Source organism: Camelina sativa, chromosome 3 (assembly GCF_030686135.1).
Source record: "Camelina sativa cultivar CO46 ecotype springtype chromosome 3, ASM3068613v1".
NCBI classification, from domain to species: domain Eukaryota; kingdom Viridiplantae; phylum Streptophyta; class Magnoliopsida; order Brassicales; family Brassicaceae; genus Camelina; species Camelina sativa.
The window spans coordinates 5,029,537-5,057,236 of NC_141882.1; the positions used below are offsets into that span (position 1 = coordinate 5,029,537).

A 27,700-nucleotide genomic window follows, 5' to 3' on the forward strand; every position below is an offset into this window, starting at 1 on the left:
AAAGTCTACATGTTTGTATGTTAGGTTATTTTATCCAGACAACTATAGTGCATTGCTTTTTCTCTCTTTGCTTTTTGTAAATTGTTTGATAAGATTCGGAAAATGGACCCAAGATTTTTAATGTAACCATCAAAGGAGTGATAGTGAAAAGAACAGTTTGCCATATCAAAAACACATGTTATATAATTTCTTCTTTTTAGTTCATACCAAAGAACAGTCTATCTCAACTCGTAGGTTAAGCAATCTCTGTTTTGATATAGAAGTTTTAATTTCGTTTAAAAACTGTATTGGAAAATCAAATCTAGTTCATATCAGCAGCCTGCAAAAACATTAATGAATTTTGATGGATACTCCTTTAATAGAAAACAGATCGGAGACAACTATTGCACTTGATTGGAGATGGTGACATGTTCAATACACACCACTCAAGGATCTGCATTGGGCCACTGGCTAATTCAACCAGCAGTTTCAACTGACCACCAGTTACAACTACACACCGTGTTATCGTTTACAGCTTTGAATCCCTTTCTCCTACTAATCAAACCCTCTTCATAGAGTCTAAAAATATCCCCAAAGATATAAAGACCATACAAGCCAATAGAAAGAATCGTACGAGCATCACTGGATACTATCACCTAAACTTCAAGACATCTCTTAATCTTCCATGATTTGATGCAGACAGACTACTTTGACAAATTCAGTCATTAATCCACCAAAGGTATACTACAAACTCCACTTATTCCAAGTCCTACACCTATAAATGAATCAAACTTTCTCCAGGGAAGAAGAACACCATTTTCCCCAGCTAAGACAAAGTAGACAAAATCAATGACTCATTCAACCCAGGACACCTAAATTAAAGACATGCAACTCTTCCTGGTTCAATGTAGATACCCTACACGACATCTTCAGTTTCAGAACTATCAAGTTACAAACTTCAGCAACCATAAGCTATATATACAAACACCACTTTTTCAAAACTCCCCTATAAACAAACCAGAGGTATCTTCCACGGTTCGATACAGATAAACTCTCTAGACTATATCTTAAGTTTCAGAACTATAAAGCTACACACTTTATCCACCATCAGCTACATACAACCCCAAACTTGTTCATAAGTCCCCTATAAACGAACCAAGAGATTCCTACAACTTCAGACGATTCCAACTTCCTCCAGATATGAAGAAGTAAGATGCATCAATAACAACAATCTGATCTAAACTCCCTAGAGCGATACCTTCAGTTTCAGAACTATCAAACTAAGAGAATCCAATAACTTGAAACAGTTCAACTTCCTCCAGGTAAGAAGAAGAAGTAAGCTCTACCGATAAAGAGCACAGATTTTTTCTGATATAATATAACCAACACTTTTATTACAGAACAACAAATCCAGCGTTCCAAATCACGAAATGACATAAATAGCATAACCTAAATTCCTAAGAAACCCCTAGAGAGCAAATCAAACCATAACAAGAGCAAGCAGAAGAAAAAAAAAAAAAAAAGAGCCAAAGCAACCAACATCACGAGACATATTAAAAACAAAGACAACAGACACCAGTTTCTTTTTGGTTGTTATTACCAAAATCATATCCTCTCAACCTTATCAGCCTTGACGACAGGATTAGCCTTAGCAATAGCTTCTCTGGCCAATCCTTTGAAATCGAATTCGCAGTCATGGCTCTCTGGATATCTATGAGCACCACAGAAAGTGCTCCCACACTTACACTTGAAACCCGTCACGCCCACTTTCTTGTTACAGCTCAAGCATCTAGTCGCCGTCGGTTTCGGCGGATCCACGGGAGCTGCTTCGCCGCCGCTCGTTGACGAGCCAGATTCGACAACAACGCCGGGAGTGCTCTGTTGCAGTTGGATTTTGGGTTTATTAGGGTTTAGAGATTTCTCGACGGCGGCTTTAGCAGAAGCGGCTTGCTCCTCCTTGGTTAGGATGTCTCTGTAGCATTTGGAACAGAGGTTCATGTTCGATGGACTTCCGAAGAAGCCACAGCCATTGACGCAGAGCTTTGGCTCTGAAGGACAGAAGCTTGTGCCGTCGTTTTGCTCAGAACCCATAATTGAAAAATCTCCCAAATTCTAAAATCGAAATCTTACTGCAATTAACAAAAAAAACACACACAAATCGTGAATTGAAGAACAGATGCAGAATTTGGAATTAGGGTTAGGGCTTTTATTTTTAATTATGTAATTTTATGATTCTCCTCCTTTGATAGAATCGCCGAGAAAATAAAGGAAGATTGCCAAAATCGATAGAATTAGAAAAATGGAAGATTCTTGGCTTGATACTCACGCGAGCAAATACTAAAAATTATTTATGACGAAAATACCCATCGGACTCTTTAATAAAGTTGAAGTGTAAATCCGTCATTTTGTCAAACACACTCACGACCAGGTCAGCGTGTAAGTCAAAAAGACTATTTTACCCTCACGGCGCAAAAAGAGATAAGTCTTTTTTAATCTTCACCATCAAAAACTTAAATCGAATGGTTTCTAGATAATATAGATTAAGGAATCAAACGATGAACACACAAATCGGAACAGAACAAAACCAATAAAGATAAATTAATAATTACCTAATTCCGACGCAAAACTCAGCTGGCGGAGAACAAAGTTTCCGATATCTCTCCAACTCTAAGCTTTAGTTTCCGGCGGCGACAAGTCTCTCTCGTATTGAAAATATCTCTCACACAGTATTTATCACTGAGAATTACCGACAAAGAAGTTTCGTGATATGATCGGAGACCGAGACCGTAACCGAAACCTCTTTAGCTTTTTCGCCAGAGAGAAAAATTTAGACAAAACAGAAACCAGACTTCTTTTGGTTCTTTTGCATTTTGTCTATGTGGTCAAAATGGTTTATTCCTATGCGGTAAGGCGCACGGGGAGGTTTTATGCATTGTCTGATAACGTTCGTTCGATGAAACCCAACGGGAAGTGATGAAGTCATCAGTTCGTCATCGTTTTACAATCCAACGGTAGTGATTGGACCTTTTTTTTTTTTTTTAATGTGATATGGTAGTATTAAAAAGTGGATATAAAATGGGTGGGGTTGTCAACTTTTTTTTTTTTTTGGGTGTTTGTGGATTACGATAAAGTTTGTTTTCAGTTCGTGAATAGATGATAACCGGTTTATGTGTAACCGGGTTTGGTTTGTGGGGACAGGCTTAGCTGGTTGGACGGTGACGTAACAGTGGATAAAAGAAAGAAAGTGGCGCGTTTGTCCCGACGCGTTTTAGTCAGTCCGTCGCTCTCTTTTTATTTTGATTGTGAATGTGTTGAGTTCCATGATATGATACTACGCGCGTACGTACATGATAACGGTAGATTTTATACTACTACAAAAACACTCGCGTGGACAACAAACTGATTAGGTGATTCACGCAAAGGGTGTTTGTAGACAGTAAAAAACGAGTCCAGCTGAGCCTAAACAAACTCACATTCTTTTTTATTAAAAGCCAAAACTGAACGTGCATTTGAATTTGTAACTTCGGCAAACGACTCTTCTCATTTTTTTCTTCAAACCGATTTTGTATTTTTCAACTCTAGCACACTAGTATAATATGACGGATCCGATAATTATGATCTCCATCACCTTCGTTTGTTTTATTATGTTAATTTGTAATGTATCGACTATCCATAAGACCATAACCAACCAAATATAGGTTAATCTGTCAATTTTTCTATATTTGAAATTGACTTATGTTAAGAAACGGCTAAAAAAAAAAAAAATCTTAATAGATATATGCTCGTCATTGGTGTTAATTAAGTATTATAACTTCAAAACGTAGCTATCTATATTATTATTACTATACAAAATGTCCACTTACAAGAAAAACTTAATAGTTTTGTTATAAAAAGAAAGAAAGGAATCTTATATTTTAAGGGATTTGTTTTACCTTTATACATTTGCTTAGAAGTATCATCGATCTTGTTTGACAAAAAAAAAAAAGTATCATCGATCTTTTGGTTGCTTTTCATTGTCTTGTTTCCCTCTTTCCCTCTTTTATATCGCTTTGAAGCAACTAAATATCAATGATTAGTCGTATAATTTCCTTAAGCATCCAAAACTAGTTATATTTTACATAGTTCATCAATATTAGAAAGTTAGAAAAGTAACACACAACATGTATTTGTACGATGTACCCACCGTGACGGCAAAGCGTACATAAAGCTAAGGGAAACTCAAGCAACGCAACTCGCTTATACACATATCGGTGCTTCGTGAGCAACAGCTATTACCCAATCATCTGTCTCCACTTGTCCGGTTTAATAATTTGAAGTAAACCACCACCTAATTATTGGGATATTATTCTTTTTAATTAAAAAAGTAAGATATAAAAAGGAATAATAATAATGATTCAGATGCTTTCTTCTAATAAAGACTAAAACCCATTCGCTTCGCTCTCTCTCCGATCACCACCACCATTTTGATCTAACGGTCTCATTCTCTTCATACTGTATAACGAAACCGAAGAATAAAAAAACAGAGGCGCATTAACGAATCTGACGGAGAAGCTTTTGTTTTTCTGGGAAAAAAGGGTTCACTTTTTTTTGTTGTTTGGGAGGGGGGCAATCTTCGCTCTCGATCTATGACTTACAGCAATGGCGTCGATGCGACGGTGCCTGAGCTGAAATTGAGAGCCGAAGATTCCGAAAAGGGTGATTATGTTAAATTGAGAGGAGGATCTGATGAAGAAGAAGGATCATCGTCGGAATCAGAATCATCATCTGGATGTTCGATTGGATCCGTTACTTCTGTTTGGTTCTGGGTGAAATTGATCTCCTTGGTCGCTTTTTTGGCTTCTTTGGCTTTTGTTATTATCAAATGGATTGGTCCCTTTTTAATCGAAAAGGTTTGTTTGTTTTTTTTTTTTTTTTTTTATTCGAAGATCTGATTGCTTATATGGTTACATTTGTTTGGAATTAGGGTATGCGTAAAGGAGTCTAGTTTCTTCTGATTAAATTAGGGTTCTTTTGTCTTTTAGAACGTATTCACACCAGATGATTTGTGAGCTCAGCTACTAAAGCTTGAAACTTTCGTCCAATTCTGCGTCTGTGGTTTGCTAATTTGTCTATCATTCATCAGCTCTGTCTGGTGTTTCTCAATCTTCTATGTTTGCTTGTTCCAGAATTAGTTTGACATGTTCCTATATGTAACTTCATTTGTGATGCTAATGGGTGGCCTATGGCGTGGCTGATGTTTTTATACTCCATTGCAGCTCTCCAGCCTTAAGTTCGAATGCAAATAATTTTTATATGGATTTGTAGTATTTTGTGTATGTGTTTATTAAGTTAAGTGATCCATTCTGATGTTTGTCAATCATGCAATTGTTGATATTTGTGATAATAGAGTTGGTCTCTTATGTTATGAAACGTGAAGTATATATATCCTCATATGTGTTTGCTGTGTTAACGTTTTCAGGAACTGATTCCGTTTATAAAATGGGTGAGAGGCACTTTCAGCATCCCGGTTCTCGGTCTTCTACTCTTTGCCTCGGTGGCCTTGTTCCCAAGCATTCTTCTTCCCTCTTCTCCTTCCATGTGGATGGCTGGACTTACATTTGGCTATGGAAAAGGGTTTCTGTTGATTTTATCAGCAGCATCAATTGGTGTTACCCTTCCTTTCTTAATCGGACATCTCTTTCTCCACAAGATGCAAGTAAGCATCTTCTCAAACACTTGGATCTTGTGCACTCTTTGGCTTGCATACTTATTAAACTTTTAGATGATCAATTTGACCCTTTTCTTCCTGGTCTTTATCTGCAGGAATGGTTGAAGCAATACCCGAAAAAAGCAGCCATACTTAGAGCTGCCGGTGAAGGAACATGGTTTCATCAGTTTCAAGCAGTCACTCTAATCCGTGTCTCTCCATTCCCTTACATGATCTACAACTACTGCGCATTAGCAACTGGAGTTCACTACGGTCCTTACATCTTAGGCTCTCTTGTTGGAATGGTTCCTGAAATCTTTGTCTCAATTTACACGTATAAGCCTCCCTCTCTCTGTCTCCTGTCTCTGTGTTCAGACATGTTTCTGCAGAATCTTAGATTGGTGTATCTTTTTTTTTTGTTATTTGCAGGGGAATAATGCTAAGAACACTAGCAGTTGCATCAGACGAGAGACACATGCTTTCTGTTGTGGAGATAGTCGTGAATGTTCTCGGCTTCTGTGTAACTGCAAGCGCGACTATAGTCTGCACAATCTATGCAAAGAAGAAGCTAAGTGCAATGCAATCAGAGGAAGTGGAGACACTACAAAATCCAATACTCTAACTCTTTCCACCATTAAGCGCTTCGTTACCCCAACATATCATCTAACACGATCTTGAAATTGATACTATATATATGTTTTGTTTTTCATATTCATTTAAAAGTGAATTTTTATGTTTCTTGTGTATATATATCAACTGAATTTTGAAAAAAATTTCAATGTATATCTATTAGATCATCTAATTTTTCTAATCTTTCGTTGCTTGTAATCCAACTCATTGAAGTATGTATTGTTGGGCTCATGGAGTAGTACATAAGCTTTTCCTACATACAGTTGGAAGAAGAACACAACAGTCAAATACTAGTATGAGTTAATAACGTGAGGACCTCACGGTGAGGAGATTAATTCAAATTTCCGACACAAAGCATGATTGGAAATTGAAATAAGACATAAAAAATGGTTACCAGAAGGCAAAATAATTAACTCTGACAAGTGTACAACGGTAATGATTTTACAGTGCTATTCAATGTCTCATCTTGAAGATTGTGTGTCCTCTATGCATGATGAAATTATCTCTATCAATGAGCTCTCCCTTCAGAGAACTAAATCAAAATCTTCGAAATAATCATGAAAAAAAATTGGGGAAAAAGGAACAAAACTATTTAAACAAATTAACAAACAAACACAATAACATAAAACAGAGAGAACAAAAAGCCACAGAAACAAACAAATGCAGAAAGACGTTTTTACTTTCTTTTTGGTCACTCACTCACTCACCCGTCTCTGTCTCTAATTCTCTTCCCTTTTTCTAAAACCCTTATTTCTTTCCAAAAGTTTGATTTGAAATTGGACCCTCAACTTCTGCATTAACACCAAACATATTCACAAATGAATCCTACTCTAAACCATCATCAAAAAGCCATGTAGATTCATTAAGTCATTCACTTTTACTATAACTAGAAAAAATATATATTCCCAATAATTTCTGATCATTTGAATAGAATACTAAATGCACAATTCTCTGTTGTCTGTTCACGCATTTAATATGTTTGCAATGGGGACCATAACTACTTGTTTCTTTCCTTCTTCTTCTTCTTCTTCTTTAAAAAATCGATATTTCTAATAATTTTTTTTACACAATTGTGAAAACAATTAGGTAAGGATTGTTTAATAATGGTTGGTGAAGGAGAGAATAAATGCTTTGGTAGAAGTACAGACAAGCAGACACTCTCTATACTCCATTACATATAACGTTTACATACACACATATGTATCGCTCAATATATAGACGATGAACAAAGCAAGGCACGTGCTTCATCTTCGTTTGGTGGAAGCCAGAGAGTGAGAGAGTGAGATCATTTAATTCTTTCATTAAGTAAGTTACTTTCCAGCCAAGGCACACACACACATTACTCTTCTCTATAATGCAAAAGGTGAGCTGAGTTCTGAACAAATTTCTTATTTTTTTGTTCAGTTTCGTTTGGTTCACCAGCTGTTCTTGAATCTGTGATTCTTTCTTCTTTTGTCGTTTCTTGAAAGTGTTGACTTTGGTCGGTAGATTTTTTTTTTTCTAACCGTTAAGGATGACTAAATTAAATGCAGGAGCAGCTCAAAAGTTCTAAGCTTTAATAGCTCAATCCCAAGAAAAAGATCAACCGTATAGCTCAATCACATTTTGGGTTTCAGAAATGCAGCTACTTGTTGTTCTTGATTGTGGTGTTATAAGAACGGATCCCAATTTGGAGCTCCTTGGAAGAAAAAGATTGTAAATTAACGAACCGGGTTCGGGTTCGGGTTCCGTTTAATCAAGTCGGATATGAGAAAGGTTCATCTTTTACTGGTTTTGGTAACTTTCATCTACATTGCAACTTCTCGCTCTGATACAACAATCGATGAGCGAGACATTTTGCTTCAGTTCAAAGACAGTATCAGTGAAGATCCGTACAACAGTTTGGCTTCTTGGGTCTCTGACGGGGACCTCTGCAATAGCTTCAATGGAGTCACTTGTAACTCAGAAGGTTTCGTGGACAAGATCGTTCTGTGGAACACAAGTCTCGCCGGAACCCTAGCTCCGGGATTGTCGAATCTTAAGTCTGTTCGAGTTCTGACCTTGTTTGGCAACAGGTTTACAGGTAATTTACCGTTGGATTACTCAAAGTTGGAAACTTTGTGGACGATTAATGTTAGTTCCAATGCCTTGTCTGGTCCGATCCCGGAGTTTATTGGTGATTTGTCTAGTTTAAGGTTTCTAGACTTGTCTAAAAATGGTTTCTCCGGTGAGATTCCGGTTTCTCTGTTTAAGTTGTGTGACAAGACCAAATTTGTTTCACTGTCTCATAACAATCTCTCTGGATCAATCCCTGCTTCAATCGTGAACTGTAACAGCCTTGAAGGGTTTGATTTATCTTACAATCATCTGAAGGGAGTGTTGCCGCCTAGGATTTGTGAAATTCCGGTGCTTGAGTATATCTTAGTGAGAAACAATTTGTTGTCTGGTGATGTCTCTGAGGAGATACCTAAATGTCAGAGATTGCGTCTTGTCGATTTGGGAAGCAATTTGTTCCATGGATTAGCGCCTTTTGATGTTCTTAGATTTGAGAACATAACTTATGTCAATGTCTCTTTGAACCGGTTTGGTGGGGAGATTAAAGAGATAGCTGATTGCAGTGAAAGTTTGGAGTTTTTGGATGCTTCATCGAATGAGTTAACCGGGAGGATACCTAGTAGTGTCACGGGTTGCAGAAGTCTCAAGCTTTTGGATTTGGAGTCTAACAAGCTGAATGGGAGTATCCCGGGAGGTATTGGGAAGATGGAGAGGCTCTCAGTGATCAGATTAGGTAATAATTCTATAGATGGGGAGATACCAAGGGAGATTGGAAGTTTGGAGTTTCTACAGGTTTTGAATCTGCATAATCTCAATCTCACTAGTGAAATCCCAGAGGATATATCCAATTGCAGAGTACTTCAGGAACTGTAAGTTTTAACTGTTTCTCCATTCTTGTTAAGGTATTTGATATATTGAATCTCACATTGTTGTTGAATGTTTTGTTTGTTGGTGGCAGAGATGTTTCAGGGAATGATTTAGAAGGAGATATCCCTAAGAAGCTATTAAACTTGACAAACCTAAAGATTCTTGATCTGCATCAAAACCATCTCAATGGAAGTATCCCATCTGATCTAGGGAAGCTCTCCAGAATCCAGTTTCTTGATCTTTCGCAGAATTCGCTTTCAGGGTCAATCCCATCTTCCCTCGGGAATTTGAATACACTAACGCATTTCAATGTCTCCTATAACAATCTCTCTGGTGTTATCCCTCTTGTTCCAGTGATACAAGCTTTTGGATCTTCTGCTTTTTTGAACAACCCTTTCCTTTGCGGTGATCCACTTGTAACAACTCCCTGCAATTCACATGGAGCTGCAGCAAAATCCAGAAATTCCAATGCTCTAAGCATTTCGGTTATCATTGTTATTATTGCGGCTGCTGTTATCCTCTTTGGTGTCTGCATAGTGCTTGCTTTGAACTTAAGAACTCGAAAAAGGAGAACAGACGAAGAGATACTTACAGTTGAAACCACTCCTCTGGCGTCTTCAATTGACTCTACCGGTGTGATAATTGGAAAACTTGTTCTTTTCAGCAAGAATTTGCCATCAAAGTATGAAGATTGGGAGGCGGGTACAAAAGCTTTGCTCGACAAGGAAAACATAGTTGGCGTGGGGTCGATTGGATCAGTCTATAGAGCATCTTTCGAAGGAGGGGTTTCCATTGCAGTGAAGAAGCTTGAGACTTTAGGAACAATCAGAAACCAAGAAGAGTTTGAGCAAGAAATTGGACGGCTTGGAGGTTTGCAACATCCAAATCTGTCTTCTTTTCAAGGTTACTACTTTTCCTCAACAATGCAGTTAATCTTCTCTGAATTTGTCCCTAATGGTAGCCTCTACGATAATCTACACGTAAGAATCTTCCCGGTAGCCAGCTCAAGCCATGGGAATACTGATTTAAATTGGCATAGAAGATTTCAGATTGCTTTAGGGACTGCAAAAGCGCTCTCTTTCCTTCACAATGACTGTAAACCAGCAATACTTCATCTCAATGTTAAGTCCACCAACATTCTTCTAGACGAAAGATATGAAGCAAAGCTATCAGATTATGGATTAGAAAAGTTTCTTCCGGTTATGGATAGCTTCGGGTTGACTAAGAAATTCCACAACGCGGTGGGGTATATTGCTCCAGAACTAGCTCAGCAGAGTTTGAGAGCCAGTGAGAAATGCGATGTGTATAGTCACGGTGTAGTTCTTCTTGAGCTGGTTACAGGTAGAAAACCAGTGGAGTCTCCATCAGGAAACCAAGTCTTGATCTTGAAAGATTATGTGAGGGATTTATTGGAGACTGGTTCGGCTTCTGTTTGTTTTGACAGAAGGTTGAGAGACTTTGAAGAGAATGAGCTTATTCAAGTCATGAAGTTAGGATTGATTTGCACGTCAGAGAATCCACTGAAGAGACCGAGTATGGCTGAGGTTGTGCAGGTTCTTGAATCAATCCGAAATGGATTTGGATCATGATGAAGTTTTTTTTCCTTTTTGAGTAAAGATTGCATAGAAAATGTGCAGTTTAGTGTTTTGAGGGGAATAAGTTCATTCTTTTAGATTTTGGTGATTTTTTGGGATGTTCCGGTTTAGATTTATGTTTGTTCAATGAAATTGTTAGTCTGGTGTACCCAGTACCGAACAGCGTTTTGAGGAATGTAGATAAGCATTTTCAATCTTGAGATTTACAAACTTTTCTGATACGGTTCATAACTACAGGCACATCTTTCTCAGACAAATTACTGATACAGAATCTAAACCATCCTGGTTCAATACAATGACAACAAGACCCTGGTGTTACATTGATCTTACCAATGTTCAAGAACTTGTTCCATAGCTCAATCTCGCCTTTCTCGCTGTAAGAAGAGATCAATCCTCTCATATCTGCCCAACAAAACAACCCTCCATAGCTTCTCGTGCACTCGATTCCTAAACCTTTCAATCCTTTGACAAACTCTGAGTAGATTCTCTGTAGTCTCTGCCTATTGGTTTTAACATATGTTTGAATGAACTCCGGTTTGGAGATTGCGGAAATGAGCAAATGCTGGGATGGTGATGACACGGGTGAGAGCGCTGTGAGCTTTCTCGAAGCTGCTAGAACGTTCTCATTGAAGGAGTAAATGGCGCCAGCTCTGAGTCCTGGAAAAGACAAGTCTTTTGAAAGATCGTACACTATGTGAACTCTTTCCTTGTCAAGATGCTCTTCTGTGTCAGCTATTTCAGCTATGCTGACAAACTCTGCTTCTTCTTCATCTCCATGGACCGAACTAGCAAAGATCTCGTTGGAGATTATGTGAATGTTTTTCTCTCGGGTGAAGTCTAGAAGAGCGTAGAGATTTTCTCTGGTCAAGAGACTTCCCATGGGATTGGAAGGGTTTGAGATTATGACTCCGCGGATTCTCACACCACGTTTCTTGGCTTGAGAGAAACTCCTATCAAGTGCAGTCACTGATATATTGAAATTGTCAGAACTTCTACAAGGAACGTGTATGATTTCAAGTCCGTTTCGCCATTTAACATCTACATCGAATCTGCAGAAACAGATCACTTTTTAAAGCTACGGACCAAGTATTCCTATGCAGCCACAGAGTCTGAAATCGTTACCCGGGAGAACATGGAGTTGGAACAAGGAAAGCGTTTCCAGAATCAGCTAAGCAGAAGGAAAGTATCTCGATAGCTGAAGCTGCACCGGAAGTTAATACTAACTGTGATGGATCAAAAGAAACAACATTCTTGGTTGCTTCAGACATGAGCCTTGTCACACCCTGTCCCAATAAATAATGAGAATTCCACATTCAATCCAAAAACAAGAACACATAAGGATCAAAAAGCAGTAGACTTTAATGCAAAAAACAAGAACACATAAGGATCTAACAAGAACAGATGCTACACTAAAGAATTTGAAAATCTACAGCTCCTTCATCTGTATCAGTATCATAAGTGGGTCAATGAAAAGTTGAAAGGAAAAATAACCATTTTGAGCTCCATAAGTCCATCAGGAGGCTCATAAGAAGCAATCCCACTTAAACTCAATCCAATCGAAGTTTGAGAAACCCAATCATTGATAACATCCAATCTCAACTGTAAAAGAAGAACAATAGTTAAATAATATTCACAGAACCAATCAAATAAAAATCGAAACTTTTGATTTCACTGACCTTGTTCTGAGCTAAACCAAGCTCGATGATGCCATCCGGGTTACCCGACTCATCATACGAATCCTCCTCGACCCGTCTCAGTCCCTGTGAATCCCCACCTTTGAGGATACAATTAGCCCGACCCGAAACGGAAACGTGAGCCCCGGAACTTCTCGGCGAGATAATGACCCGAGAGAGAGACCTAGACAAGCCATTAAGCTCGGACTGAGTCGGACTCGAGGAACCCGAGTTGTTGTTGGTAGAGGAGGCTGAGTTCTGAATAACCGGGTCGGGTTCGGGTTCTGGTTCGTCTCTACGGTTTCGTTTGAGGTAAAACTGGAGAAAGTAGAAGAAAGCACAAGGAATTACAGAGCCCAAGACTAAACCACCATGCCCTTGAACCACTCCTTGTAGTGGCACGATCACTCTCATCACGGCTGTTCCTCCTCCTCCGGAAGATGTCTCTGAATCAGGTGTACCGCTCCTCCTGCTCCGGTAGATACCGGCACGGGTCATTATACCCAACTACTCATGTGACACGGAGCTTAGATTCAAACCGGGTCGGGGAAACGGATTGTCGTTTGTTTGGAATTTTTTTTGGGGTAGTGGCGTTGATTCGTTGCTTGCTAACTTCTAAGGTTTTTGAGTCGTTGAGATTTTTTCTGGAGGGCGGAGTAATGTAAATTACCATGTTACCCTCTTGGTCTTTGTCCTTTCTATTGTTTATCCGCAACCACAAGTTACAGCGACCCAAATCGGATAAATACATCACAACTTTTCTTCAAAAGAGAAAATTAAATATAAATTGTAACTGGGCTGGGCCTATTCTCAGCTCCAACACTTTTGTTATTAAAAAGCCTCCGAGAACTCTTAAAACGGTGCGGTTTTTTCTTTAATTTTAAAACTGATGCAAATCCAATTTCAACAACATTGAACCGGTTTGAGATTGAATCAGACTAACCAAGATAAAAACGCAGCCGTTTTGGCTGTTTTATTTGAGTCGGCCTTTTAATGTTGTTGTTGGATTGAAATAAGTCGGAATCCACACGGTGTTGTTTCCTTGTCGTCGCCGATCAGATTTCATAAACCGGGACTGACTAATCCTGCTCGCCGATTAAGATCTCCGGCGAAAGGTAACGATTCCGCTTGGTTTTTCACATTTAACAGTTCGATTTTGTCCCAATGTGTTCATTCTGAGAATTCAGAATCTCTCTCTCTCATTATTGTTTTAATCAATCAAAAGAGGAGGGATCAAGGGAGGCAAGTATTTTCAGTTGATCTCCTAGAGAGATATGCCACGAAGAATCGGGGAATGATTACATGTATGGCTGCTGGGAACGATGTAATTGTTCTGGGAACTAGTAAAGGATGGATTATACGCCATGACTTCGGACTTGGCAATTCTAATGGTAAAATTTTCAAGTTTCTTTATTCCTTTTGGTTTGCTAATTTCACCGGAATAAGTTTGAGGTGTTGTGAGATAAATCTGTTTATTTTTTGGGTATTAGATGTTGATCTTTCTGTTGGTCGAGCTGGGGAGCAATCGATTCATAAGGTTTTTGTTGATCCTGGTGGTAGCCATTGCATTGCTACTGTCACTGGTGTTGGTGGAGCTGAAACCTTTTATACTCATGCTAAGTGGCCTAAGCCTCGTGTCTTGAGCCGCTTGAAAGGTTTGGTTGTTAATGCCGTCGCTTGGAATAGACAACAGATTACTGAAGGTTATTATGATGCTTTCGTGATATATTATTATGATGAGTCTTTTTTCTTGTTTGTTTTTTTTCTCCTGACATGGTTTAATATTATTTCTGTTTTTGTCTTTCCCCGAATTCAGTTTCTACCAAGGAGATCATTCTGGGCACTCAGGATGGGCAGCTGTTTGAGATGGCCGTAGATGAGAAGGACAAGAGAGAGAAGTACATCAAGTTTTTGTTTGAACTAGAAGAACTTCCCGAGGCTTTCATGGCTTTGCAGGTACTAACATTTTACACTGACTTGAAATTTTATGTTTCCTACATTGGATTTATTATTATTATTCCAATCACTTGCCTTTTATTGAAACAAATGTGTAGATGGAAACGGCCAACATTAGCAGTGGGATGAGGTACTATGTGATGGCTGTAACTCCCACTCGTCTCTACTCCTTTACCGGGATTGGAACATTAGAAGTAAGCTGAACTCTCTTCTGTTATGTGTTGACTTCTGTACCCATCTTATGATTTATTTAGGAACATCAATTATCATGATAGTTAGGAAAATCAACTTCTTATCATAATATGAAATGGTAGCATTAAAAAACTAACTGGAAGGTCACATTATATTATTGAACAGGATCCAATTTATTCGCCAATGGTTGGGCTTCAAGTGTATTGTTCCTTCTTTCAAATACGATTTATCTTATTCTGTTGATCTTTGTTGCTTTCAGATCTATGATCTCTTAAAATGTGGATTAGCTTTTCTTGCGTGCAAAATTTCTAACTACTAAGTGTTTACTCCAGTCTGTTTTTGCTAGTTATAAAGAACGTGCTGTTCATTTTATGGAACTTCCTGGTGAAATACCAAACAGGCAAGTGCTCGATTTACCTTAAGCTCATTTTGCGTATGAAAGAAATCACAAATTGTAACACTGCTCTCTGAACATATTATATTTATCGTCTTTCAGTGAACTACATTTCTTTATAAAGCAACGAAGAGCAGTGCATTTTGCATGGCTTTCAGGAACAGGAATTTATCATGGTGGTCTGAACTTTGGAGCTCAGCACAGGTAGAATGACTGTACCAGTGTCCCTTTGACCTTTTGTGGATCTTTCTATGTTATGTCATCTTGTAATGTAAATGAAATTTGTTGGTAGTTATCCTAATGGTGATGAAAACTTTGTGGAGAACAAAGCACTCTTGAATTACTCAAAATTGAGTGATGGCACTGAAGCAGTCAAGCCTGGTTCGATGGCACTCTCTGAGTATCATTTCTTGCTTCTTATTGGTAATAAGGTTAAGGTGTGTTTGGGCAGCATGAAATTGATACATTCCTTGTATTTAGTTTCATCTGGCTACACATAAGTGTTTTGTTTCATAAGTGTGCTTACTTTCTGGCTTCTGCATTCCTTACATACGGGGGTAGGTTGTGAATCGGATAAGTGAGCAAATCATTGAAGAGCTCCAGTTTGATACAACAGCAGATTCAGTTTCGAGGGGCATTATTGGACTTTGCAGCGATGCCTCTGCAGGCCTCTTCTATGCATATGATCAAAATTCGATATTCCAGGTCTATTTTGTTGTTGGCTTACTCGTTTATAATGATAGTAAACCTGCTTGAGAAAATTTCTTCTAATATCTTCTGCTTTCACTTCTCATTTTTGGGTTTGGATATATATTCACTCTAGGTTTCTGTGATTGACGAAGGCCGAGATATGTGGAAGGTGTACCTAGACTTGAAAGTCTATGCTGCAGCTTTAGCAAACTGTCGTGACCCTCTCCAGAGAGACCAAGTTTATTTAGTTCAGGTGATCCTTGACGTTAATAGGCATTGATTTTTATGTCATACGTGTCATATATCTGCAAATCCTTTTATTATCGTATTATTGCTGTCGCCTGCCTATAGACAATTAGCAGAAAGAATATCTCTTTTGATTATTTTTGGATTGGGCATCTTCTGTTGTAGGCAGAAGCTGCATTCACCAACAAGGAATATCTGCGAGCAGCATCATTCTACGCCAAAGTAATTTCTAGCTCCTCTGTTGTACTTGGTTCTTACATGATGTAATTCATCCTTGACGTGGTACAATGTTTTCTTCGCAGATCAATTACGTAATATCTTTTGAGGAGGTCACTTTGAAGTTTATTAGTATAAATGAACCGGTAAGCATTTAAGTTAATTATATAACATAACAAATCTCTAATCATGTGCGTGCTGTTCAGGAGAGAAATTTGTGTGTCACATGTGGGCTTGGATATTCACTGCCTTCTGTTCCTTGTGTGATTACAGGAAGCTTTGAGAACATTCTTGTTGCGGAAGCTTGATAATCTTTCAAAGGATGATAAATGCCAAATAACCATGATATCAACCTGGGCAACTGAGCTATATTTGGACAAGGTTTAGCTTTTGTTGTCTGTGTTCTCACTTTTCGTTCAACACATATTTGGAAAATTCTTTATGTTATCTCATCTTATTTATATCTCCCCCGGTTTGCTTTCTGAGTTTTTGTATCTTGTTTCTCGGTCCCATGTTTCTTGAATGCGAGATTAGATAAATCGGCTGCTTTTGGAAGATGACACTGCTATAGAAAATCGCGACTCGGAGTACCACTCAGTCATTCAAGAATTCCGTGCTTTCATGAGCGACTGCAAGGATGTATTGGACGAGGCAACCACTATGAAACTTCTGGAAAGGTAAATTACCAAAGTATCCCAGCCTCCCAGGTGTTCTGTTCAATTATATCCCTAAGACAGTGAACACTTGGACCTTTATAGTGATGTGTATTAATTTTATGGAATAAGCTATTCTCTTAAAGACTGTTTTCAGCACATCTCCTAGGATCTCTTGTTTGCAGTATAAGACACCACCTTTCTTCTTCTTTTTTATCTCCTGTAGTTATGGTCGGGTTGAGGAGTTGGTATATTTTGCAAACTTGAAGGAGCAATATGAAATTGTAGTCCACCATTATATTCAGGTGAATGGCGTGATAAGTTTTCTTTTCATACTTGATTCATATATACAATATCTTACTCAGGCTTGCTCAGTTGAACTTATGAGTTTTGTCTTTTATCCATTAGCAAGGGGAAGCAAAGAAAGCATTAGACGTGCTCCAAAAATCTTCAGTTTCAGATGAGCTTCAGGTCTGTAAATATAAGCACTGGGATCTTGTGATATTATGTAGTCTCCCAATCTTTGTTTTGTCCTGTAAACCAGTACATATTTTGCTCATTTCAGTACAAATTTGCGCCGGAGCTTATTATGCTTGACGCGTATGAAACCGTGGAAGCATGGATGGCCAACAAAAACCTTAATCCAAGGAGATTAATTACTGCAATGATGCGCTACTCAAGCGAACCTCATGCAAAGTAATGTCCCACTTCTCAAATATATGTTCATTATATATCTGGACAATAACTCCTCAAATCAAAATGCAGGAACGAGACACATGAAGTCATAAAATATCTTGAGTTTTGCGTCCACCGTTTGCATAACGAGGATCCAGGGATTCACAATTTACTTCTCTCATTATATGCCAAGCAGGTTTGGTTGGTTTTCGGTGACAAATTTTCTTTGATTCCTTATAACTTTAGAGTCACGTGATTAACCGGGAAGCAACATCTAGGGTTACTGTCTCTTTTTTCACTTGTATGACTGTGACAAGTGACAATAGGTTGCTGGAGCGCTACGTAATGGTTTTATTGTTCTTATACATTTAGGAAGATGACAGTGCCCTGCTTCGTTTCCTGCAATGCAAATTTGGGAAAGGACGAGAAAACGGTCCGGAATTTTTCTACGATCCCAAATATATGCTTTGCGCCTGTGTCTCAAAGAAAAGAGAACCCGTGCCTGTGTCCATATCTACAGCATGATGTCTATGCATGAAGAGGCAGTAGCCCTTGCTCTTCAGGTAATAATACCGTTAATATAAAAAATCAGCTATCCTCCAGTTCCTTCTTCTTCGCACTCGCGCGATCTTTAGTTTGTTTGAAACAAAATGGCTACTGAAAGAGTCTGAATTCGCCACATTACATGATGTCAATACGTCTCAGAAAGATTGGTTGACCATTTTAGTCCGAACTTTCTTCTGGTAGTGGTTGGTTGAAATACAACTTTTGTTTTACAGATTGATCCAGAACTGGCTATGGCTGAGGCTGATAAGGTTGAAGATGATGAAGACTTGAGAAAGAAGCTCTGGCTGATGGTTGCAAAGCATGTTGTCAAGCAGGAAAAGGGAGTTAAAAGGGAAAACATAAGGAAAGCTATTGCTTTTCTCAAGGAAACTGATGGTCTTCTAAAGATAGAAGATATTTTGCCTTTCTTTCCGGACTTCGCCTTAATTGATGACTTCAAGGTTAGTCAACTTTTCCTCTTTTCAAGACACACAAACGCTAGTCTTGGACCTTACAAGTTGCTTCTACTCTCTTGTTATTTTCTTCAATTCCTCTTGCAGGAAGCGATTTGCTCATCTCTTGAGGATTACAACAAGCAAATAGAACAACTGAAAGAGGAGATGAATGATGCCACACGTGGTGCGGATAACATTAGAAATGATATTAGTGCGCTAACTCAAAGATATGCTGTAATCGACCGTGACGAGGAATGCGGGGTATGATCATCCAGCAGAACTTATCTATGATATTTATGTGCGAAGCACCAAAATTACCAGCAGAGCTTATGCTTTTCAATATATTACCAGGTTTGTAAACGTAAAATCTTGATGATGACCGGAGATTTCAGAATGGCCCAGGGATATTCTTCAGCTGGACCATTAGCTCCTTTTTATGTCTTTCCTTGTGGGCACTCTTTCCATGCACAGTGCCTGATCACACACGTCACAAGCTGTGCACACGAAGAGCAAGTAAGTTTCTAACCATGAGTTCCCTTTGCGTATTAGATTCTGCAAATTTAGTGTATTCAGTTGTTCTGGAGTGTATGCTATGATGAAAGTATTATGGGTACGATTTACTGTACCTGCAGCTTTTTTTTGGACAAAATTATACCTGTAGCTTAGTTCTTAATTTTCCATGTTAAAATTGTGATTCCATTTTTGGTTATCCAAAAATCTGTAGGCCGAGCATATACTTGATCTGCAGAAGCAGCTGACATTGCTTGGTAGCGAAACCCGGAGGGATATAAATGGTAGCCGATCTGATGAACCCATAACAAATGCAACTACTGCAGACAAGGTATGGACATTTGTTTCGTTATTCTTTCCTTTTTTTCAATCTTTTCTTAACATTTTTCTATGGCTTGACATATTTTCTTTACCGTGAGGCAGCTTCGGTCAGAGCTAGATGATGCTATTGCCAGCGAATGCCCGTTCTGTGGAGAATTAATGATCAACGAGATCACTTTACCTTTTATCAAACCTGAAGATTCACTAAATTCTGCATCTTGGGACCTCCGACCACCGACCAACTTAGCAAACCAGAGAACCATTTCTTTGCCTGTTTGATTCATGTCACCCAGTGATTTCTTTTTTTGTGTGATCTCTTCTTCAGCTAGCTTTGGACTGTGAATGAGATTTTGAGTGCTGTATTATTGATGTAATATTATTATTAAACATGCTTCTGGAGATATACATATTAAGCTGTCTCACCTACTTGTGTCTCTACTATCTAAAATGTTTTCATGACTATTTTTTCGATATGAAAGATACTATTGTATTCCATGATTTTGCATCAGTGACGCGATTCTTCCTCGGCTTCAAAATCTTTTTCTGCAGATATTTTCTTGGCCAGAGCCTGCTTGGTCCAGCGCTTCAAGTCATAAGCTCTCTTGAAAGGCTTCTTCTCCCTGGTAAGTTTCCTCTTTGTAATGGCAATTGCAAGATCGTTTGGGAACAAAGTTTGCCAGACAAGGGCGTGTAGAAGCGTGGAGACAAACAACATGCAGACCATGGCCGTGGATATGAAGGAAAGAGTGAGTGCTAGAGCCCGGCTGGGGTAACCAGGTACTGCCTCTGCATACTTTATTGTTGCTACTGATGCTGTTGTCATAGGAAAAGTATATGACCACCACGCTACTGAGAACCTGCATACACCTCCTTAGCCACTTAATTGCATCAACACATGAGAAAATATATAAACCTGAGATTGACTTACTTGAATCCGGTGAAGAAATTGATCCGCGCTACAAGGGAGATGTATAGGAAGAGTGCAATAAAGAAGCAAGTTCTTGAACATCCGTCGAATTGGCCATATATCGTGTTCCAAGCTATACTTGCTGCTGATGGGGCAGCTATGAACATAGAATAAACAGGATGAAGCTCTTTAGGCAGAGCTTCACTTGTGGGAAGTCTCTGATAAAGTGTTACAAACACAACCAAGTAATGTGCAAAACCGACTGCCCATAGAAACTTAGCTACTTCACTCCATCCAACCTTTGAAGCTAAGATGGCCCCGACGAAATTCCCTACAACAGAAAGGTGAGAAGACGGGTTTGCGACTTTGCATAGTCGTCTTTTCCCTCCTGAAAGCCATTGCCCGTAGATCTTTAGCTCGAGGAGGAAATAAGGACCCATGAAAACGCACCAAATTGCGGGATGGAGGTATTGTCGGTTTGATAAGAACACGGGAGGTACACTGATGGCTAGAAACATGCAAACCACCCAAGGAGCGAAGAAGAAGTTGACTCGAACCGGATGAAAGTACTCTCTTTTGACAGCTTCGAAGTAGAAGATGCATTTGAGTATGTAAGTGAAGGACACAGAGACTAAGGCTACCAGTGACAATAGCCATACAACTAAGTTAATAAATGGTGTGATGTGCAAAAAGTTTGTAGCGGGACTTTTCGCTAGGGCAAGCCACAAAACAGCTTGACTGCTAAGTCCCAAACAGATACCGTAGCATCCAATCGGGAACCTTAGAAGAAACGGCCATTGCTCTTCTTTTGGAAGCAGAATATCTTCATTTTCCTGAAAGATAATACAGTTGGAACTATGCTACAGTAGTAAGCTTTGCAGAGAGAAAGATAAAAGGAAGAAAAGTTGTTAGTTGTTACCTTGACTTCATCCAACTCGGGTCCTCTAAGAGCAGCGAAGTATCTTCCTGCAGAAACATTTTCATTTATGGAATCATCTTTGGTCTCACCATCTTCAGTTCTCAAAGAATTCTCAATGTCTCTCTCCCTTATTATAGAAGGCAATAGAGATTTTTGTTTGCTGAGCGTCGATTTGGTCCTAAACATACTGAAATCTGCTTTCCGACCATCTCCACCGTTGATGGTTCCGCCTATTTCAAACCCGCCAAAGCTACGACCACTCCTTGGTAAACTCTTTTTGTCGTCTCTTTCTCTAGATTCTCTGTTAAGCACTGAGAAGCCTGTCTCTAGAGATACCTGTCTGCTGAAACCTTTGTATGGTCTTTGTTTCCCTCGGTTTGGTCCTCTGTAACCAGAGAACCTCTTGTTGTTGTTATCTTGCTGTTGCGGTTCTTGCTCTGCTTCTTCTTCAACTTCATTGATGTCGGCGAAATTGGAATGAGCATTTGATTGTTTCATCTCCATTGATCAGGGCAATCTTTTGCTTGAAACACAGGAAAATTTATGTAATTTGTTTCTCTCGTATGCAGAGGAAACATGTTGATGTATATAGAAAGATGCAATGGACTAAGTTTAAAAAGCAACGTATGTGGTTAAGGAGAAGAAATCACGAGAGAGCTTGTTGAATGGTGTGAATTAATGCGTACGTGAGAGAACCAATACTTTCCTGGAAAGTTGCTTAGGTTTCTCGTGAAAGTGTTTCGATCCAAACAACTTGGAAACAGAGAGACCATGAAAAAACAGATAGGAAAGGTCGTTCCATTAGTCACGAGACTCAAATTGCATTTTGCTTATCTGTTCTTCCTTCTACGAAACAAAATTTGAGTCTTTAGTTGATTCGATTTCCTCTGTTTGCATTTTGTTTTTAAGCAATTCGTAGGATTTAAGTCTCACATCTTTAAAAAACAAAAAAAAAATAAAGTATCTTGATCGGATAGACCAAAATCTAAGCTAATCAAACGATTCAGGACTACTATGTCAGTTTTGAAGTGGTTAAGTAGATTTTATTCAAAGCCAATTCGTTGCCGTAACCAACCTATACACAAGTAACACAACAATATAACATTAGATGTCAAAAAAGTGAATAACATTATCAACAAATAATACGTATATGTGTATTTGTCTACAACTCGTACACACACATTTTTAAGTTTATATTCGAGTTATGATTTTTCAGTGGAAAATAACCAAATAAGTAGGCTATGTTTCACAATCGTAATGGTATATATAAATTTTATATGATTGAAATTTTGGAAAAGGGATAGAAAGAGTGGAGCAACCAAACATATGTGAAGAAGCAAGTATTCTTCTTCTTCTTCTTCTTTTAGGAGATTTTTTCCACGAATTTGGTCACTTGTTGGCTTTACTTTTCCCTTTATCCAAACAAAAACCTATGAATCACTGCGACACTAAATAATACAAAAGTGATAATAAATCAATTAATAGCCTCGCATGAATTGGACCAAAAGACAAACTCACATAAGCTGTCATTATCTCTCTCTCTCTCTCTCTCTCTCTCTCTCTCTCTCTCTCTCTCTTCTTATTTTCTTTTTAATTTTTACACCTTTTTTGAAAAAACAAACTTAAAACATAAATTCTTGAAGAAAATGTGGTTTTCCAACCAACACGTTAGATTTATACTAGTATATGCAAGCAATTATGAGAATGAGACCGCAACAACTTGGATTTGTTTACATCCTATATGAAATGAAGCATGTAATATAACTATTCTATTAATTATATTACCTAAACGGCTAAACCTATTAAGTAAGTGTTATTGCGTTACCACCTTAAAATGTTAGCTATATTGAAACACACCTTGAAAAGTAAGTCAAATGATAAAACTAATTAACCTACATTAGCTAAAAAATCAACATCTTATTAAACCTATATTATACTGATTACATTTTGGATGTAACGTTTGGTTCAGCTGAATAGAGAGTTTGATTACTCAATTATAGTATAACATAAAATTTGTCTAACGTGTTCTGTAACAATGCTAAACTAGTTTTTAGATCAAAATAGTAGGATTGCAAATCATTATAAGAATACAAAATTTATAAAAATAGGTCTCAAGTAAATAATGAGCAAGTTGGCATAAAAAAGAGCAAGTTGACAATAAAAGATGGCAAGTTGCTAAAAATAATGAAAATGAAAAAAATGTGTAAATTTAACTAACGAGATGAAAATGCGATTTCGCCTAACAGAGAAACTCAAATCAGAAGTGGAAAGAAATTTATTATTTTAACATTTTTTCCCTCACTATGTTTTGATAATTTTGGTAAGACAAACTATAAAACATAACAGTACAAGGAAAAAATATAAAAAAAAGGAAAATAAAATAAAGATACAATCTTATTTCCTTTACTTTATGCTCCCTACTTTTTCACTTTTGTTATAAGTATATATATATTCCCTCTTTTTTTTTTCTTTTCCATTTCATAGGTTTCACACCCAATCTCAACCATTTACAATTAAATTGATTTTACCCCCCTCTCAAAACGAACCAAACCGGTTCAAAAACAATAGCAGAATTCCAAAGAATCAAGAAACTAAACCGAGAAAAATAAAAAGTAAAAATAATAAAAATTACTTCATCGGTTTAAAATCCAGTTATCTTTTTTTCTCTTCTCACTTTTTTTTTTTTACTTCTGGTTAAGCAATTTGGATCTCTTCCTAGCTTCGCTATAGAGAACCACTCCCATAATCGTGACACCAAATCCGGCAATCCCCATCACCGTGACCGGATTCCTAAATATCAGAACCGAAACTCCGGCAGCCACCGCGGCTTTTCCGTTCCCCAAAACCTGCAATGTGAGTGCACTTGTGTGCTTTGTCACCAAGAAATTCGTCAAATTCACCAAGTATGCAACTGTCGCATTCCCGGCTAGCAAGAAGATGATCAATGGATCCGTCCTTGCCTTTTCGATCAAGACTCTTAACACGTTTCCTTCTATGTATAGTGTAAATGGTAATAAGATACAAGCCGCCATTGGAGCCATGTATAACAAAAGATTCATCGAATGTAGCTTCTCTGACTCCGACGTCAGAATTATCCCCTATAAAAAGAAAAACACAAAAATCCGGTTCAATCAAACCGCTAAATAACCGGATTCAAACTCAAATAAAATTCCTTCTAATCAAAGTGAGATCCAATCTAAATCTATACGCAATTCGATCATACCGATCAAAAACAGAATTTGAATCTGATCATGTGCATATATACGCTATAGATTCAAATTCAGACAGAGACTGAACTAAACCGGACTCAGTTCAGTTTCCAACTCCTTCCAAATTTGTTATAAATAAACCTAATTCGGACATAATTAAGAGAGATGTGCTGTAATAAAACCGAAATCGGAACGCAGTTTCGGATTCTATTGGTACTAAACCGGAAAATTCATTAAAACCAAACGGATTATTACATGGTAAATTAAGTTTTGTTACCTGGACGACGGATTTGAGAGCTCTGCCGGCGGTGGAAGCAACACAGATGAGGAAACCAAAGAGATGAAAAGAAGGTTCAGAGTTAGAAGCAAGAACGATGCCGGAGACGACGGGGAGAAGAGCTAAGTAAACTTCAGTGGACTCTGTTTTACAGGTAATGAGAAAAGAGAACACGGCGGTGAAGAACGGCGTGGTGGCTCCGATAGCTTGATTGAAAGAAACAGGGATGTAACGCAGCGACGTGTTGCCGCAGACGACGGAGAGACAAAAGATGGCTGATAAAGATAAGATCTTCAAGAACTGACGGCGAGACAAGATGTGCTGACGTGGAACGATTCCGGCGCAGTTGATCACGGCGGAGCTATAGGCGGCGCAGGAGAGCATGTGCGTCATGGTGAGGAAGATAGGGTAACGGAAACCGTAGTAGAAGAGGAGGTACTTGTTTAAGAGGAGGACTCCTATGTTTGAGCCGAACCAGGCGGCGATGATAGCCGCCGTGAGGATTGTCGGAGATATGGTGGGGGAAGAGAGGAAGAAAGGTTTGAGAGGTGAGGAAGCTGAGGAGTGTGGAGGTGTTCCGGGGATGTCTACGATGGTTGGTGCGCCGGTTGCGGCGGCGTCGAATCTTGGATTGCTCATCCGCCGCGTTGTCCATGATTGTGCTTCAACCATATTGTTTTGGGTTTAAGGGTAAAATGGGAATAATGAGTTTTTTTTTTCTCTTCTCTATAGAGAGAGAAAGTGTGAGTTTTTATCTTTTTCTGGTGAGGTTTGAGATCTGAGAGTGAGAGGAAAGAAGAAGGAAGGAAGGAAGAAGAAGAAGAAGAAGAAGAGAGAGAGAGATGAATCGGACGGCGGAGATTTAGATTTAGCTGTAAAGGTATAGGGTGATATCAGCCGTTGGATCTTATAGTTGGAGGGAATTTTCTTGTTTAAAAATAAAATAAGAGATAAAAAAAAAAAAACAAATCTAAGGAAAAATTAATTTTAAGATTCGAAGTCTTGTGTTCGGAGTCTAAGCATGAGTCAGAAGTGTCGGTAGTAGGTCCACGTTTGAGATCCAATTTGGAAGCAATCCTCTATGACGCAGCCTAATTACGTAATTACAAACCCCTATAGTCACTACTTAATAATTATTAGCCTCTCTTTTCAAGTTTTGTGTATTTTTAATAATTGTCCGTTTAATACAATCTTCTTAGCAATTAATTATTCTTGAATATACAGTAGCCTAACATGTACATTCTAGAACACGCCAAAAATATATTCAACATCAGTAACAAAGATGGAATAGGTCATATCTCATATGTGTGTATATGGTTCCATCAAAACAAATGGTGTAAAAATTTACTCCATATAGGATTTTCATTGTAACATGTAAAAACAAATGCGTCGGTGTTGACAGAATGGATACGCATTAACAAAACAATGAAATGACTAAAGTTTCATACTAAGGATGTTTCATACAGTTTCTCTTAGATTATATCATTCATCTAACTTATAAGATTTTCTATCATTTTTTTGGTCAACATAGTTATATACTAATATTTGGGTTTAGATTATAATTATTTTAGTCGAGATTTTTAAACATACATTTTAAATTATTTACATTGACCATAGTACATTTTTAATAAAGGTGATCACAAATACCAAAATCAAATCACATCTGTCAAGCACTAACGAGATTTTTCTTTTGGCATCAGCATTAATCACGCATTCAGTTTATACTGTAACAGATATATGGCATGTCATGTGGACATGATATCTTATAGTTTATCTTAATGACTTAGTTCAATACCAGTTATGGTAAAAGAATAAATTATAAAAAAGGATATAATTCCAGAAAAGGGGACTTGGCCAATAGAATGCAATATTCTTCGCAAAATTAAATGCTACTTTCTGCAAATAAAATATTTTTTTTTATCGCATTCTCTAGGTTAAAATCATTATTTGATCATGCATGCGATTGCTAATATCCAAGGTGATAATAATTTTATAAATCACTTTTCCTTTTTTTTTTTCTTAAAACATATGAAAAGGCAAATAACAACTTGCACACGGTGGACTTTACTAAAACATCCTTAATGTTATGTGAAAGAAATTATAACTTGGTGGAGAATAAATTTGTGAAGTGCCTTAATAAATTACAAAACGAGAAACTGTTCGTTGACAAAAACAGAAAGAAAAAGAAAAAGAAATTGTCCCACAATGAAAAGGAATCCAAAACCGAAAGATGCAACACATGAATCATGATTTGTTTTCCTTTTTGGTATTATACGATTATGTTCTGAAGTTATATACTGTATGTCCAATTTGTAAAAGTGCATGTGCATCTATCATAAAATCATTTTATCGTTTTTACATCTGGTTATAAGATATCAAATTATATGGTTATATTATATACTATGTACATGTAATTCCAAATAACAATTATCTATAAATTATGTAGACATGCACTACACACATCTACTATATACAAATAATCAAGGTAATATAATATTAAATACGAATGTGTGGGATAGGTAAGAGAGCTATCTTTACTTAGAAGGGACCAGTAAACCTTTTCATTTTTCTGTCTGTTGCATTCCCAAAATAACAAAATGTCTTCTTTTACGATTGCCGTCAGACAAAATCCAATGAATGATGATTACAGCCCGTCACTTTGTAAGAAACCTTAGAATGATGGATGTCTACGTATATGCTTTATGATATCAAATCAACTAACTAGCTAATCCTTTTATTTATATAGTAAAAAATATGGTAATTAAAAGTACTAAAATGCTACAAGGAAGAAAAACTTAACTTTTTGTAGGTTTTGTAAAGGAAAAAGAAAACATAGTACATGATGATTATCTCTGGCATGTAAGATTATATGATATCAGAGTATAATATTTTTTATAGCACAGCACATGTTCTTGGTTTTCAAAATTCTATGATATATAATACTTCTTAGTTCTTAAGCTTACAAGAATAAATTATGTGGGGCTGATTATTGTAGGAACCATTTGTTACCATGTGCGACCCAATTCTAGTGGGGACAAAAACAGTGGAACTAAAGCTAGTTGCATAGGGC

General features: G+C 37.8%; 7 protein-coding genes across 21 annotated transcripts; 3 read left to right on the forward strand and 4 right to left on the reverse strand.

Moving 5' to 3' along the window:
• Positions 1 to 1,341: 1,341 nt before the first annotated feature.
• LOC104771360 (zinc finger A20 and AN1 domain-containing stress-associated protein 1) lies at positions 1,342 to 3,090 on the reverse strand. Its single transcript, XM_010495879.3, has 2 exons — positions 2,589 to 3,090; positions 1,342 to 2,108 (listed from the first exon to the last, which is right to left on the reverse strand). Exon 2 carries the CDS (start codon positions 2,068 to 2,070, stop codon positions 1,585 to 1,587), a length of 486 nt encoding a protein of 161 aa, XP_010494181.2. The 5' UTR covers positions 2,071 to 2,108; positions 2,589 to 3,090; the 3' UTR covers positions 1,342 to 1,584.
• Positions 3,091 to 4,099: 1,009 nt separating this feature from the next.
• Positions 4,100 to 6,462, forward strand: LOC104778694 (uncharacterized). Its single transcript, XM_087508403.1, has 4 exons — positions 4,100 to 4,868; positions 5,438 to 5,674; positions 5,782 to 5,999; positions 6,095 to 6,462. The coding sequence occupies exons 1-4, from the start codon at positions 4,605 to 4,607 to the stop codon at positions 6,285 to 6,287; spliced, it is 912 nt and encodes a 303-aa protein (XP_087364529.1). The 5' UTR covers positions 4,100 to 4,604; the 3' UTR covers positions 6,288 to 6,462.
• A 706-nt stretch (positions 6,463 to 7,168) lies between these two features.
• Positions 7,169 to 10,985, forward strand: LOC147946594 (putative LRR receptor-like serine/threonine-protein kinase At1g12460). Of its 2 annotated transcripts, none has more exons than XM_087508404.1 (3): positions 7,169 to 7,658; positions 7,828 to 9,198; positions 9,288 to 10,985. In XM_087508404.1, exons 2-3 carry the CDS (start codon positions 8,042 to 8,044, stop codon positions 10,783 to 10,785), a joined length of 2,655 nt encoding a protein of 884 aa, XP_087364530.1. In that variant the 5' UTR covers positions 7,169 to 7,658; positions 7,828 to 8,041; the 3' UTR covers positions 10,786 to 10,985. The 2 variants fall into 2 exon arrangements, with proteins under 2 accessions (XP_087364530.1, XP_087364531.1); XM_087508405.1 differs by having other exon boundaries at positions 7,362 to 7,658; positions 7,834 to 9,198.
• On the reverse strand, positions 10,957 to 13,213 carry LOC104771370 (putative aminotransferase ACS10). Its single transcript, XM_087508406.1, has 4 exons — positions 12,468 to 13,213; positions 12,283 to 12,390; positions 11,914 to 12,074; positions 10,957 to 11,840 (listed from the first exon to the last, which is right to left on the reverse strand). Exons 1-4 carry the CDS (start codon positions 12,960 to 12,962, stop codon positions 10,982 to 10,984), a joined length of 1,623 nt encoding a protein of 540 aa, XP_087364532.1. The 5' UTR covers positions 12,963 to 13,213; the 3' UTR covers positions 10,957 to 10,981.
• A 165-nt stretch (positions 13,214 to 13,378) lies between these two features.
• LOC104771411 (vacuolar sorting protein 18) lies at positions 13,379 to 19,811 on the forward strand. 13 transcript variants are annotated; one of them, XM_087508413.1, is made up of 25 exons: positions 13,444 to 13,579; positions 13,690 to 13,855; positions 13,955 to 14,167; positions 14,281 to 14,420; positions 14,519 to 14,614; positions 14,778 to 14,812; positions 14,945 to 15,012; positions 15,109 to 15,210; positions 15,299 to 15,443; positions 15,568 to 15,711; positions 15,830 to 15,949; positions 16,108 to 16,164; positions 16,245 to 16,304; positions 16,432 to 16,539; positions 16,693 to 16,835; positions 17,038 to 17,116; positions 17,220 to 17,282; positions 17,377 to 17,507; positions 17,577 to 17,682; positions 17,859 to 18,049; positions 18,266 to 18,493; positions 18,593 to 18,748; positions 18,839 to 19,000; positions 19,212 to 19,328; positions 19,421 to 19,811. In XM_087508413.1, the coding sequence occupies exons 7-20, from the start codon at positions 14,984 to 14,986 to the stop codon at positions 18,009 to 18,011; spliced, it is 1,440 nt and encodes a 479-aa protein (XP_087364539.1). In that variant the 5' UTR covers positions 13,444 to 13,579; positions 13,690 to 13,855; positions 13,955 to 14,167; positions 14,281 to 14,420; positions 14,519 to 14,614; positions 14,778 to 14,812; positions 14,945 to 14,983; the 3' UTR covers positions 18,012 to 18,049; positions 18,266 to 18,493; positions 18,593 to 18,748; positions 18,839 to 19,000; positions 19,212 to 19,328; positions 19,421 to 19,811. The 13 variants fall into 13 exon arrangements, with proteins under 13 accessions (XP_087364535.1, XP_087364534.1, XP_087364540.1 ...); XM_087508410.1 differs by having other exon boundaries at positions 17,863 to 18,049; XM_087508416.1 differs by having other exon boundaries at positions 13,459 to 13,579; positions 16,112 to 16,164.
• Positions 19,662 to 22,054, reverse strand: LOC104739896 (guard cell S-type anion channel SLAC1). Of its 2 annotated transcripts, none has more exons than XM_010460373.3 (3): positions 21,145 to 22,054; positions 20,247 to 21,058; positions 19,662 to 20,175 (listed from the first exon to the last, which is right to left on the reverse strand). In XM_010460373.3, the coding sequence occupies exons 1-3, from the start codon at positions 21,646 to 21,648 to the stop codon at positions 19,824 to 19,826; spliced, it is 1,668 nt and encodes a 555-aa protein (XP_010458675.2). In that variant the 5' UTR covers positions 21,649 to 22,054; the 3' UTR covers positions 19,662 to 19,823. The 2 variants fall into 2 exon arrangements, with proteins under 2 accessions (XP_010458675.2, XP_087364546.1); XM_087508420.1 differs by having other exon boundaries at positions 19,662 to 20,167; positions 21,145 to 22,039.
• A 1,519-nt stretch (positions 22,055 to 23,573) lies between these two features.
• On the reverse strand, positions 23,574 to 25,640 carry LOC104739898 (putative sugar phosphate/phosphate translocator At1g12500). The gene is made up of 2 exons (XM_010460375.3): positions 24,631 to 25,640; positions 23,574 to 24,242 (listed from the first exon to the last, which is right to left on the reverse strand). The coding sequence occupies exons 1-2, from the start codon at positions 25,300 to 25,302 to the stop codon at positions 23,829 to 23,831; spliced, it is 1,086 nt and encodes a 361-aa protein (XP_010458677.2). The 5' UTR covers positions 25,303 to 25,640; the 3' UTR covers positions 23,574 to 23,828.
• Between the last annotated feature and the right edge of the window lie 2,060 nt (positions 25,641 to 27,700).

Coding starts and splice junctions, on each gene's coding strand:
- LOC104771360 (XM_010495879.3), bottom strand. CDS start 2,070: ATGGGTTCTGAGCAAAACGACGGCACAAGCTTCTGTCCTTCAGAGCCA.
- LOC104739896 (XM_010460373.3), bottom strand. CDS start 21,648: ATGGAGATGAAACAATCAAATGCTCATTCCAATTTCGCCGACATCAAT. Junction 21,059..21,144: donor CCGAGTTGGATGAAGTCAAG/GTAACAACTAAC, acceptor ATTATCTTTCAG/GAAAATGAAGATATTCTGCT. Junction 20,176..20,246: donor AATTTCTTCACCGGATTCAA/GTAAGTCAATCT, acceptor AGGTGTATGCAG/GTTCTCAGTAGCGTGGTGGT.
- LOC104771411 (XM_087508408.1), top strand. CDS start 13,759: ATGATTACATGTATGGCTGCTGGGAACGATGTAATTGTTCTGGGAACT. Junction 13,856..13,954: donor CGGACTTGGCAATTCTAATG/GTAAAATTTTCA, acceptor TTTGGGTATTAG/ATGTTGATCTTTCTGTTGGT. Junction 14,615..14,944: donor CCGGGATTGGAACATTAGAA/GTAAGCTGAACT, acceptor TGTTTACTCCAG/TCTGTTTTTGCTAGTTATAA.
- LOC104771370 (XM_087508406.1), bottom strand. CDS start 12,962: ATGACCCGTGCCGGTATCTACCGGAGCAGGAGGAGCGGTACACCTGAT. Junction 12,391..12,467: donor TTGGTTTAGCTCAGAACAAG/GTCAGTGAAATC, acceptor CTTCTTTTACAG/TTGAGATTGGATGTTATCAA. Junction 11,841..11,913: donor CCAACTCCATGTTCTCCCGG/GTAACGATTTCA, acceptor CTGTTTCTGCAG/ATTCGATGTAGATGTTAAAT.
- LOC104739898 (XM_010460375.3), bottom strand. CDS start 25,302: ATGGTTGAAGCACAATCATGGACAACGCGGCGGATGAGCAATCCAAGA. Junction 24,243..24,630: donor CTCTCAAATCCGTCGTCCAG/GTAACAAAACTT, acceptor TTCTTTTTATAG/GGGATAATTCTGACGTCGGA.
- LOC104778694 (XM_087508403.1), top strand. CDS start 4,605: ATGACTTACAGCAATGGCGTCGATGCGACGGTGCCTGAGCTGAAATTG. Junction 4,869..5,437: donor GTCCCTTTTTAATCGAAAAG/GTTTGTTTGTTT, acceptor TAACGTTTTCAG/GAACTGATTCCGTTTATAAA. Junction 5,675..5,781: donor TCTTTCTCCACAAGATGCAA/GTAAGCATCTTC, acceptor CTTTATCTGCAG/GAATGGTTGAAGCAATACCC.
- LOC147946594 (XM_087508404.1), top strand. CDS start 8,042: ATGAGAAAGGTTCATCTTTTACTGGTTTTGGTAACTTTCATCTACATT. Junction 9,199..9,287: donor TGCAGAGTACTTCAGGAACT/GTAAGTTTTAAC, acceptor TGTTGGTGGCAG/AGATGTTTCAGGGAATGATT.